The sequence below is a fragment of the Jatropha curcas genome, chromosome 2, assembly GCF_041381405.1.
Source record: "Jatropha curcas cultivar XTBG-Jc1 chromosome 2, XTBG_Jcur_1.0, whole genome shotgun sequence".
Taxonomy (NCBI): domain Eukaryota; kingdom Viridiplantae; phylum Streptophyta; class Magnoliopsida; order Malpighiales; family Euphorbiaceae; genus Jatropha; species Jatropha curcas.
Window position 1 is genome coordinate 24,198,080 of NC_143152.1, and position 12,823 is coordinate 24,210,902.

Consider the following 12,823-nt stretch of genomic DNA (forward strand, 5'->3'; position numbering starts at 1 on the left):
TTGGATTACATCTTTTTTCAAAAAAAAAAAAGTTAATGTGAATTTGAAAATGTATTAATAAATTTTATTTTAAATAACTGTTAGAATGCTTATACTCATATAAGAAAATAAAATTCATTAATTTTAAAGTAAATATAAAATAATCAAATAAATTATGATTTTATTTTCTTTAAATATTATTAATTAAATAAATTATTAGAAAAATTTGAATAATATTTCAAATAATGTAATTCGGAGTAAGTAGAAAAATTTAGAAGAAAAAAAACATCATTGAACTGCCATTTATATTAAACAATATATTTTTAGACTAAGTATTTCACATTTTTTTATTACTTTTTTAGTTAAGTTTTTTTAAGTCAAGTGTATTAGAGGTATAAAATAGAATAAGAGATTATAAATTTTTAAAAATAATTTTTGGTTCCAACTAAATCAATATCACCAATTTCACGCAGTTCCAAGTTCAATTGTTAACATTAATATGAATCTTATCAGGCCGCGAATTGATGGACAGTTTCAATTTAATTTTAATTTATGTACAATACGAATTAGTTTCGGTTGGGTTCTGACTCGAACTAAATCGGTAGCCATGCCTACGTCGGATTATCCTGTAGCTGTTGGACGTATAAAATAGAAGCATTTTGAGTTTGATGGATTTGAATATATATATATATATTTTTTTGGATTTTATGAAATTATGACTTATTATGTGTATCAATAAATTTTAGGATATGGCGGATCTATCGAGCGGTCCAGTAAACAGATTTTGCTTCTTCATATGCATCTTAAGTTTGATTAAATAGTGGACCCATAACAATAACCGCTGCTGTTTAGTTTCCTCCATGGCTCTGCCATTTCAATTCAACAACTACTACATCACTTGTTCTTCACGCAAATGCTAAATGCTTAAACCCATCTTCCTCTCTGAGCTCAAATTCATCTCTCTAAATTCTTAGATAACACCGCCACCACAACCACCGTCATAATGAAACAGTTACACAAACAAATTAGCGGAAACCACCACCGGCGTGACGAGGAGATCGCCACTTCACAAACTTCTTCATACTCACCTAAAATAATGAAACACCCTAGATCTCTCCCTAGATCCATCAACTATCTCTTCAAGGAACAGCGCCTCCTCTTCATTCTCGTTGGAATTCTAATTGGCTCCACTTTCTTCATCCTCCAGCCTACTCTTTCCCGCCTTGGCCCGTCTGAGCCTCATTCCCCTTTCTCCAGATCCTTTTCGACCTCTACCCATAACAGCCTCGGTTCTTCCTCTAGCTTATTCCAGAAACATTCCTTCTCTGGTCGGGTTCCGGCAGGTCTCGGTCGCCGTAGATTGCGGATTGTTGTTACTGGTGGTGCTGGATTCGTGGGGAGCCATTTGGTCGATAAGCTGATTTCGCGCGGCGATGAGGTTATTGTGATCGATAATTTTTTCACTGGAAGAAAGGATAATTTGGTGCATTTGTTTGGGAATTCGAGATTTGAATTGATCCGACACGACGTCGTCGAGCCTATACTTTTGGAAGTTGATCAGATCTATCATTTGGCTTGCCCTGCATCTCCTGTTCATTATAAATACAATCCTGTCAAGACTATCATATCCTTTCACTAAATTTCTTTGTTCTTGTATTGTTATGATTTTTGGTTCGTATGTGATTTTATTATTGTTATTATTATGAGATTTTATTGCTATGTTTGATATCCTTGACTGTGAATTTTCGTTTACAAGACAAATGTGATGGGTACGCTTAATATGTTGGGTTTGGCAAAGAGGGTAGGGGCGAGGTTTCTGCTCACTAGCACGAGTGAGGTATATGGAGACCCACTTGAGCATCCACAGAAGGAGACTTATTGGGGAAATGTAAATCCAATAGGTTAGCTGCTAATTACAACATTTAGCTGTGTTAGTATAGAAGGGTCAACGAGGAGTAGTTTCTGATTATCGTTTGTTTTCTTGCCTTTCATATTTGAAATTGGGTAGGTGAGAGGAGCTGCTATGATGAAGGGAAACGGACAGCAGAGACCTTAACTATGGATTACCACCGAGGTGCAGATGTTGAGGTAACTAATCTTGATACACAACAGTATCTGCGCGCGCGCGCGCGCGCGTTAACTTGTCATGATGTTAACTTGAACAGTTTTATCTATCTGAAAATGCATCAACTTCTGAAATGCCATGCATCCTCAGCCCATTGTGCGTTTGTTCAAAATGTCGTGAGGGCTTTGTGGTTATGTGTTTCTGATAGGTGGATTTGTGCATATATCTGATAATGAACTCTATAAATATCTTCAGGGTTAATGATTCTTTATTGTACCTCCTTATATTGCAATATCTCCTTTCATGCGTGAAGTATGTGTGATCAATTAAATGATTCATGGACTTGCATGACTTATGCTCTTGAAAGTCACATTTTTTGAGATCATAAATGATTTGAATGTGTGAATTCATTTTCCTGGAAGCATTGGCATTTAAAGAAACCTGTTCTTTAGTTATACGGAGGGCAACCATCTAATAATTTGACTAGAAATGCAAAATATTTGTGTTCAATTTACTTTCTTTATCCACAGACATGTTAACAAATGACTTCAGAGATTGAACAGCTATAATTTTGTGCTTAATGAATTTGCCAAATGTCGTCTTGGAATACAAATTAAATGAACAGAAAATATTTTTACAAGGCATGTGTTTATTTAACAACATTCAGTCTTTCTCTTTGCAAATTTAGATGTTCAGTGATTCTATTTGTGATGCTTACCTTATTGTTACGTTTGCTTTTCTCCATCTTGGGTTGGAAGGTCCCTTTCTCTTCCTTTCCCTTGAATGAGTCTCATTTATTGCTAAGGTTGTCATCTTAACTTTGAAAATTCATAGTAGATTCCATATGATTAAGCAGGTACACGAAAGCCCAAAAACTGAAAAGAGTAATACTATGAAAGAAAGGAGAGTTATACTTAGTATTGAAATTTTGTTTCACCACTTATAATGTTATTCTGAGTGTTACCGATTCTTGATCATGTGACTTACTATATTAGGCACAACCTTGTTAACTCCTTTTACTGTTATGATGCTTGATCAACTCATTTAAAATAATTAAAACTGCCCTTAGTAACATAATTAACATGTCTTTGGGCTTCCTTTTTTTTTTTTAAAAAAAAAAAATGCCCTTGGGCTTTTTTTGAGGGTAATGTAGTAGTGAGTTAGGCTGTGTCTTACTTTGTTTGGGAAATAATTTCTGTGTTGGGGCGGGGGAGAAAGGGAGGGAAAACTAAATCAAGGGATAGAAAGTATAGAGAGAGATTATAATTTTCTTATTTATTTATTTATTTTTGGATTGGATAAAAATGGGAAGGGAGATAAGGAGAAAGCAACTCTATATTATTGAGGAATCATGGAAGAATGAATTTGTAATATAAATATATAAATCTAAGGACAGTGAAAGACATGCTCCGCATGGGATACGCTGAAATGAAGTTATTGATAATAATAATAGAGAAGTCCTTACCTGAGGCTCCCCATACACAGTCACTGCATTCACTTTTCTTATCAGAAGTTGAAAATCCATTCTTTCAGAGCTGCCAAATTTCTTTTGTTTTCTATTAAATTATTTTATTTTGGTTAATAATCTAATTGTGTTCGGTCGCTTTTGTGATTCAAATACCGTCCTTTTTTTAATCATTTAAGATCTATTTTATCTTGCATGGCATAATATTTTCTGATCCTGCCACTGGCTTGCCAACAAAGATGATGGTAGAGCTACTTTTTTCCTCTTTATTGTTTCACTTCTTAATAAAATAAACGAGATGCACTTAATACAACTTTGTATGACAGAAAAATGTCGAGGTGTAAAGTTGCCAAGGTGGGATGACCTGCTCATGCTTGTTCGGTTTGCCAGTCAAAACTTCTCTGATAAGTGGCTTTGTCACAATTAAATGTTTTTTTGTGCAAGATGAATGTCATGTAACTGGCCTATATATTAATAGGAATAATGTGATTTTATTAAAATTTTCTTATCTTGTTACCTTGTAGTGTTTACACCATGCAATAACCTGTGGGTTGATGGTGGCTCTATTTTTTACAGGTCCGTATTGCTCGCATTTTTAATACATATGGGCCTCGCATGTGTTTGGATGACGGGCGTGTTGTCAGCAATTTTGTAGCTCAGGTATGATCTTCCATTTGATAATTTGGCACTGACCAGTGGTGATGAACTGGAATTTTGATTAGATGATTTTATGGAATTTTGTTTTTTCTAACTACTATGAGAATGTTTTTCAGGCGATCCGCAAACAACCATTGACTGTTTATGGTGATGGTAAACAAACCAGGAGTTTCCAATATGTTTCTGACTTGGTATGGCATATGATCATTAGTGAATTTTCTCCATGATATTCTAGTTAAATTGCTCTGTGAACTGTTGCACTTGCTTTAATTGCATACTCGAAATCTCACAAGTTATATAACCGATATCAGTGTCGTTGTCTGTCTTATTGTTACTTTAAATTGACGAATATTTGCAACAATAGGTTGATGGACTTGTGGCATTAATGGAAAGTGAGCATGTAGGGCCTTTCAATCTTGGCAACCCAGGGGAATTCACCATGCTGGAACTTGCTGAGGTTTGCCTTTCTTTGAATTTATCAATTTGCCTATTCTATAGATAGACATGGATTCTCTTTTCAGTGTTCTCCTTTGTCTGTTCTTAAGTTTACATTATCATCGGTTTCTTTTCCTTTATTATGAAGGTTGTCAAAGATACAATTGACTCGAGTGCCACAATAGAATTTAAACCAAATACTGCTGATGATCCCCATAAGAGAAAACCAGATATCAGCAAAGCAAAGGAGCTACTGAACTGGGAGCCAAAGATTTCATTGAGAGATGGGTTGCCCCTCATGGTGAATGATTTCCGAAATCGCATTTTGAATGAAGATGAAGGAAAGGACACTAATTGAAATGACCGGCAAAACCAGTTTGTATAGTGTGAAGAGTTCATCTGTATCTTGATTCTTTTCATGATGCTCGATCGTAATATACATTAACGGGGAAATTATAGCAATTTGCCTATAGGAGATGTATCTTTTTTACAATTTTTTTTTTCCAGAATGTGTTCTCTAGCACAAAACCGCCTTTAGTTTCTTGATGTAATTTCCAAAACAATTTTGTCTAGCATATATTCTTTAGGTGTGCAAGAAGTTATATTAAATTGCAAGATTTGTGAACTATTTGTTTCAGCTGTTGCTGAAAGCTCATAATCGAGGTTTGTTAGTGGTTGCAATATTTTCTTATTATTTTCCCTAACCCTAATATCATTATGGGTGCTAATATATTTAAGTTTCAAAGTTGGGTATGCGGGGTACAAATGTCATTTTAGAGTAATTATACTACAAGTTGAAAAGTTAGGAGTATTTTTATAGGTCTGGCAAAAAAACAATCAAACAAAATGAAACCATTATAAACCAAATAACCAAGTATTGAACCACTCCAAATCAAATCAAACTAGGAGTCAATGGAAATCTAGAAGTTTCCATGTAAATTGAACCTGACCGTGGTTTAAGCCAAACTGAATATTAACCAAAACATTAGGAGATAGAAGAAGCAAAACAACCCCAAAAATCTCTCTCCTCGATCGCAGGTTGCGATCTCTTCTTCCTTAAACCTCCGGCCACCGCTTGATAGCTGCCAGATGCTAGACAACGCAATAAAAATCGGTGAATAGAAATCGGCGAGCAAGGACCTAGCGATCGACGACTACTAGGTAACTCATTTTTTTTTATCCATATCCATTGATCTTAGTAGGATTTTACAATCTTTGCATCTTGTAGCAAGTTCTTGTTCCTTCTGCCATTTTCTGAACAAGATCCAAAATCCAAATTTCACACCAAAAACTAATATTAGATAATACCCAAAATCCACAAGTAGCAAAATATATCATATCTAAGAGAGATATGGAGAGGAAACATTTATAGGGAAATAAAAACAGGAAGAAGAAGAAAAGCCAACATGAAAAAATCCTAGTTTTGTTAACTTGAACTCTTTTCTGAGTAAACCTTTAAAAATACCTTGAAGTTTGCGTTCGATTATAATTGCATCGTATTCTTAAATTAACTCCTTTTTTTATTTTATTTTTATTTTATTTTTATTTTTTTTGAAAGAGGAAAAATATTCATTCACTCAAGGAAAAAATTCCGAAGACAATCAGGGATTCGATCCCAAATCTGTGTACGAGCAAAACGATAAGACGCTCTAGTAAGAGTATGAGCGTTAATATTCGCTTGCCTACGTAACCAAATGATCTTAATATCAGGTTTAGTATCTAGAATGAACTTACAATCGAACATAACAATACCGAAATAAGATAAATCTAATACTTTAGACTTTAAAGCACGAAAAACTAAAGGAGAGTCTAGATAAATAAATCCATAACCATATCAAAAGTCACGGATGTGGACTAGACAAGCACGAAGAGCAACAGCTTCAATAATAGAAGGATCACCACTGCCATCATAGTATCCTGAAACTGCTTGAAGGAAATGACCATCATCATCTTCAAAAACAAACCCATAACCAGCAAGTCCCACGTCTTGGAAAATGGCCCCATCCACATGCACATGCCATGAAGAGTTAATACCTGCAGTGATGTTTTGAACACTAGGAGGTGACCAAGGACCATTTAGTTGGTCCACTTGTGATTGTGCTATTAACCAATCATCATAAAACTTGCATGCCTTTGCATGGGTCACGTTAGGAGGAATAAAAGTTTGTTTCCATATGCCTTGATTTCTTGCTGACCAAATAGACCAAGCTAGAATAGAGAAAACACCCCATTTTTCTTTGTTTGCTCTTTCCAGTACCTGCATAAAAGTATCAACAAAACTATGATTAGTTAAGAACTCTTGGAAGCCCGCCACCCTCCAAACTCCTTTGGCTCTTTGACACGTCACAAGGGCATGGTCAATATCTTCTTCATCTCCACAAAAAGAGCGTCGCACATCAATAGTAACTCCCCTCCTACTCAGCCTTTCTTTAGAAGGAAGAATACCCCTCAAAGATCTCCACATAAAGTCTTTAACTTTTGGGGGACATTTAAATTCCATAAGGATTTCCACCACACTCCTCCCAGATGATCAACCCCCCTGCCCACTACCCTCAAAGCCACATCATAGCCACTCTTGACTGAATAATACTCCTTTTTATCAAAATGCCAAGTCATATGATCCTGCCTATTAAATAAGCTTAGTGGGATTTTTAAAATCGATTCAACATCCCTCGGGTGGAAAAGCAAAAGAAGCTTCTCAATGTCCCACACTCTTTGTCCATTTTTAATAAGCTCACATACTCTCAAATTTTCATCGATAAACCCAAATTCATTATTCACAAAAAAATTCTCGTCTCTCGGCAGCCAAGGGTCTTTCGCTATCCTGATGTCCTCACCATTACCTACTCTCCATATAAACCCACATTTTAATAGTCCTTGAGTAGACACAATACTCTTCCAAATAAAACTAGGACTTCTCCCTAGTTGAGCCTCTAGAAAATTCCCGTAAGGAAAATATTTAGCTTTGAAAATCTTATAAAAAAGAGTAGTGTTTTGGGTAAGCAACCTCCAACCTTGTTTCCCAAGCATAGCCATATTAAAACTATGGAGATCTTTAAAACCCATACCCCCTGCCATCTTTTTCCCACACATCCTATCCCAAGACAACCAATGGAGACTTCTACTACCTCCCTCCTTCAAACCCCACCAAAATTTATTCATAATTTTTCGAAGGTCATCACAAATACGCATTGGTATCAGAAATACACTCATGCAATAAGAAGGAATAGCTTGAGCTACAGACTTGATAAGTACCTCCCTACCTGCCCTAGACAAGAAACGATGAGACCAATTATTAAGTTTGTTCCAAAGTCTATCCTTGACAAAATTAAACACATTTCTCCGATTCTTTCCCACCAAACACGGCAAACCCAAATAAAAACCCCTTTGTAGGCACGTAGAAACATCAAGGATATCTGATGAAACCTGCCTTTGGGATTGAGATACATTTGCACTAAACATAATGGTGGACTTATTGAAATTCACCGCTTGACCTGATGCTTTTTCATAAATTGTAAGTAATTCTTTAACACAATTTGCTTCCTCCCTGCTAGCCTCAAGGAAAAAAAGAGAATCGTCGGCAAATAACAGATGAGAAATTCGAGGACAACCTCTCCCCGCACTACCGCCATTCAACATCCCTCTTCTTTCCGCATCAGAAAATAATAGTGATAGGCCCTCTGCACAGATCAAAAAAAGGTATGGTGAAATAGGATCTCCTTGGCGAAGACCTCTCTCAGGATGGAGAGGGCCAATAACATTATCATTTAATAGGAAAGAGTAGCTAACCTTGGTCACACACATCTCCATCCACCGCACCCACACATCACAAAAGCCGAGACTTCGGAGCATATCAATTAAAAAATCCCAATTAACTCTATCATAAGCTTTGCTAATGTTAACCTTCAATGCACAGAAACCCTTACCATGTTTAATCCGACCCATATTATGCAACATTTCAAAAGCCACACATATATTATCAGTGATTAGAAGACCCGATACAAAAGCAGACTGACTCTCCGAAATAATCTTAGGCAAAACAGTCTTTAATCTATTGGCTAAGGCTTTAGAGAGAATTTTATATAACACATTACATAAAGAGATGGGTCTAAACTGTGATAACTGAACTGGTGAAACAGTTTTGGGAATTAATACTATCAGAGTATCACACAAAGAGTCAGGGAGGGTACCTTGTTGAAGCCATAATCTACACCCATTGCACACATCTGGACCAATCACGTGCCAGAATCTCTGAAAGAAAGCTGAATTAAGGCCGTCCGGGCCGGGATCAGGATGCATTTGGAAGGTTGCTTCTTTAACTTCTTCATCCGTTAGACTGGCTGTTAAAAAGGAATTGTCGTTACGGGTTACCCTCGGCTGAACTAGATTAAGAAGCTCCTCTCTGCTGGACACATCTTTCTGAAACAATTTGCCAAAATAGTCCAAAACTAAATTTTGGATCCCATCAATATCTATAGCAAACGTCCCATCTTCATATTGCAGCTTCTTTATTCTATTACTCCGCTTTCTATTTTTTATTTTTGAATGGAAAAATTTACTGTTCCTATCTCCTTGTGTGTACCAAAATTGTTTTGCACATTGTTTCCTACGCAAGTCCTCCTGAAGTTGCAGATTTGACCATTCAACCTTAATATCCGATTCATTAGAAAACCCAATACTATTCTTCCCATTTTCCAGCAAATTCTTCGACCAAATCTTTTTTTTCCAATAAGCGTTATTTCTAGCACGACCCTACCTTTTTAGACTTTGAATGCAACAAACTTTCTTCTCCATCACGGTCCCTCTACTAGCTTGCCATGCCGACTCTACCACTTCATGCAATTCTTCATCTGCTAGCCATCCATTATCAAAGCGGAAAGGCTTACTTCTATTCCCATAACTTCTAGCTTCCGTTTCCACTAGCAGAGCTACATGGTCCGATACCGGAGTAACAACAGTTCTAGTCAAAGCTTCTGGAAATAGACCCGACCAAGCAAAATTAGCCATAGCCCTCTCTTCCTAGTCAGAATCTCTTTATTCCTCTTCATACTCCAAGTGTATTTGTAACCCAATGCAGGCAAGTCACTGATGTCACAGTCTTCAATAATTGCCTGAAACCCATTGAGTGAGAAACGCGGATACAGACCACCGCCTAACTTTTCATCCTCTGTCAAAAGATTGTTATAATCCCCAACACAAATCCAAGGGCCATTGCTCCTAGCTGCTAAAGCTCGAAGCAGATTCCAAGAGGTTCTACGCTTGTTACGGTCAGGAATCCCATAAAAGCCAGTTAAGCGCCAAGGGTTATTATTAGTACTCAAATTACAATCAATACAATTTTGAGAAAATCCAGTTATTACCAAATTAACATTCTTGTTCCAGAGCAACGAAAGACCACCACTTCTCCCGATATAATCCACACTAAAACAATTATCAAAACCCAAAGAAACCTTCAACTCATCCATTCGAGAACTAACCACTAGCATCTCCATAAGGAAGATCACATCCGGCTGAAAACTTAGAGATAAATCTCTAAGCGCACTAACTGCCCGAGGGTTGCCCAGCCCTCGGCAGTTCCAGCTAAGAATTTTCATTGCTGTCAGCTATCCCGCTTATCGGGATCAGTCGCTATCATAGTTTCTTGTAATAGGGATGAGACATTAGAGGTGGAAATCAATTCTGTCTGCATGGATACTACATCACTGTTGGTTGAGTTACAACGATGTCGTTTCTTATGTTCATCCATTTTAGCCAATATTTCTTCTTCACCAAGACCCACCCTGCTCTCCAGACCCAATGAAAATCTGTCTGTCTCCATAAGATTACCTCCCACATAATCTGAACCCAATGTAGTTTTTAGGCCAAATAAGGAAAGCCTAAAATCTTCAGATGTGAGCATATTACTAGTTCCACTATTTACTCCCATAAACTAAGATTCAGGCATAGTACTTAGATTGTTGTCATTGTCACGCAACCACCAGCTCCGGTTATTGCTCCTCCAGTACGGCTGAACCCTAAGCTTGTCATCCCACATATATACCAAATCCTCTTTCTTATGATGCAACCGGAGATCACATGGCCGATTCTTCCACGTAGAAAATAGTAGATCTGATTTTTTCATACCTGAATTTCACATAGAACGCATTACCCGTGTTATCCGCAATCTTCTTCTTTTGCTTTAGAGGTAAACGAATGTCCATCCTTACTCTGATGCGCATAAAGTCATCCAAACCCGAAACATTTTTACCAATCCCATATTCAAGAAATTCACCAATAAAGTTGCTTAGTAGTTTGGCCATATCGTCCCTCATGTACCCAGGGGGAACGTCTATGACCTGTACCCAGAGGTTTGTTTGAAATAACGAAATCTTGAGCGGATCTTCTCCACGTTGAAACATGCTCCAGACTAATAAATGACGATTGAACAACCACGATGCTCCATCCAGAACTCTATCTAGATCAACTTGGTTATAGAAACAGAATAGGTAGCGTTTAGCACCAAGATCAGAAATGGAAATACCTCCTAAAGGGTGCCAAAGATCTGCTAGTGTTGTCGTCATCGCTCGGAAGTTTATCACATTATAAGTCAAAAACATTCCAACCAAACAAAAATCTTCCACTGCCGCCTGAGCTATTTCTGGAGCCGCCACAACCTGATCTTCCTCCTCCTCACGAGCAAGGGAAAGAAGATATAGATCGAGATCCATAACCAGTGATGTTTATGGTTTCATGGAAACCTTTGAACAAAGCTTGAAGAAACTTGAAAAACGAGAAAAAGAAAGGAGGCATGCACTATGGTTGAAAATCGAGGAAAAAGAAAAGAGGCGTGCACTATGGCAGACAAAGCATGCCTATGGTAGAGAAAATGGTTGTTTGACAGTTAACTCCTTAAGCATCATAATTTGCAACTTTTGTGATAATTTTGAACCCCGATCGAAATCTCTCCTTTAAAAATGATTAAAATAATATTTTGTGGGTTTTATGGTCTGCTCTTGAGTTAAATAACTACCTAGGTTATTGTTAAAAACGCATCATTTTGAACTTAACCTAACCCAAAAAATATTCCCCTCTTCACCGAATCTAAACTGTAAACTCGAGCCCCCAGCTTCTCTCTTCTCTTCAATTTGCCGATCTAATTCTTCAATGTCGCTCTCTAGCTCCACAAATTTAACAACAAACAAGTCGACTATATTATGTGGGTGCAGACAATGAGCACGTTTGTCAACTTTGTGGAGGAGATCGAATCCTGGTAGGAGGTTTTATGGGTGCCCAAATTGGAAGGCAAATTAAAGAAATTAATTACTAATTTTTATGCCATACATATATAATGAATAAGATTGTTCGATGTTTTCATGGTTATGGAGTTGTAGGACAATGGAGGTTGCAATTTTTTTATGTGGCATGATGAAGAATACCCTACTAGGACAAACCATGTGATCGATGTAATTTATGGTCGTTTAAAAAAGGCAGTGAAGAAGAGCTAAACATGGTAGAGAAGCAGAAGAATGAAATGGAAATGCATTTGAAGGGAATGGAGGTGAAGCTCTTGAATAAAAAAGAGGGTATGAAGCAATTGAAGGTTCAAGTGCAAAAACTAGCATCACATAATAGAATATCGAATTTTTTGTTGTAATTTTGATTTGTGGTGTATGTGTATCCTATCTCAGAGATGGGTGGCTTTTGTATATGGGTTTAGTAAAAATTTGTGGTATGGTATTTTGGTTGTTGACGTGTGATTTTGTCAAGTCCTTGGCATGTGAACCACAAAAACTATGATATGAAAGTAAATCACTTTGGTTTCTATTAATTGCCATTGATTAATTTATTGTATCCAGTAATCTTTATTTGGACTATTCTAATCTTTAATATTAATGAATTTAAAAATGGAATAATCTGCTCTAATCATGATAAATATATTGAACACGTAAGGTAACATAAAAATACATAATATATTGCCAAAATATTATTTGAATACTGTTAAGGATTAGTTGTAAATAGAGTTTTATTAGGAGTTAAATTCCTAATTAGTTTATGATTTGTATTCCTAAATAGCTAGGTAGTATAGGAATTCCTTATATATAGACCTATGTAATCGATTGATAAGATACAAGAAATACAATTACAATATAATCTCTCAACAAATACAAAATGTGAATGGATGCCTTTTATCAATAATGACTAAATATTGATAATGATACACCCATTACTTGTGTCAGTATAGA

At 36.6% G+C, this 12,823-nt stretch overlaps 1 protein-coding gene across 1 annotated transcript; it reads left to right on the top strand.

Moving 5' to 3' along the window:
- The first annotated feature begins 982 nt into the window (after positions 1 to 982).
- On the top strand, positions 983 to 5,282 carry UXS1 (UDP-glucuronic acid decarboxylase 1). Its single transcript, XM_089717750.1, has 7 exons — positions 983 to 1,608; positions 1,738 to 1,880; positions 1,988 to 2,067; positions 4,086 to 4,169; positions 4,283 to 4,357; positions 4,531 to 4,623; positions 4,750 to 5,282. Exons 1-7 carry the CDS (start codon positions 983 to 985, stop codon positions 4,957 to 4,959), a joined length of 1,311 nt encoding a protein of 436 aa, XP_089573876.1. The 3' UTR covers positions 4,960 to 5,282.
- The last annotated feature ends 7,541 nt before the right edge of the window (positions 5,283 to 12,823 follow it).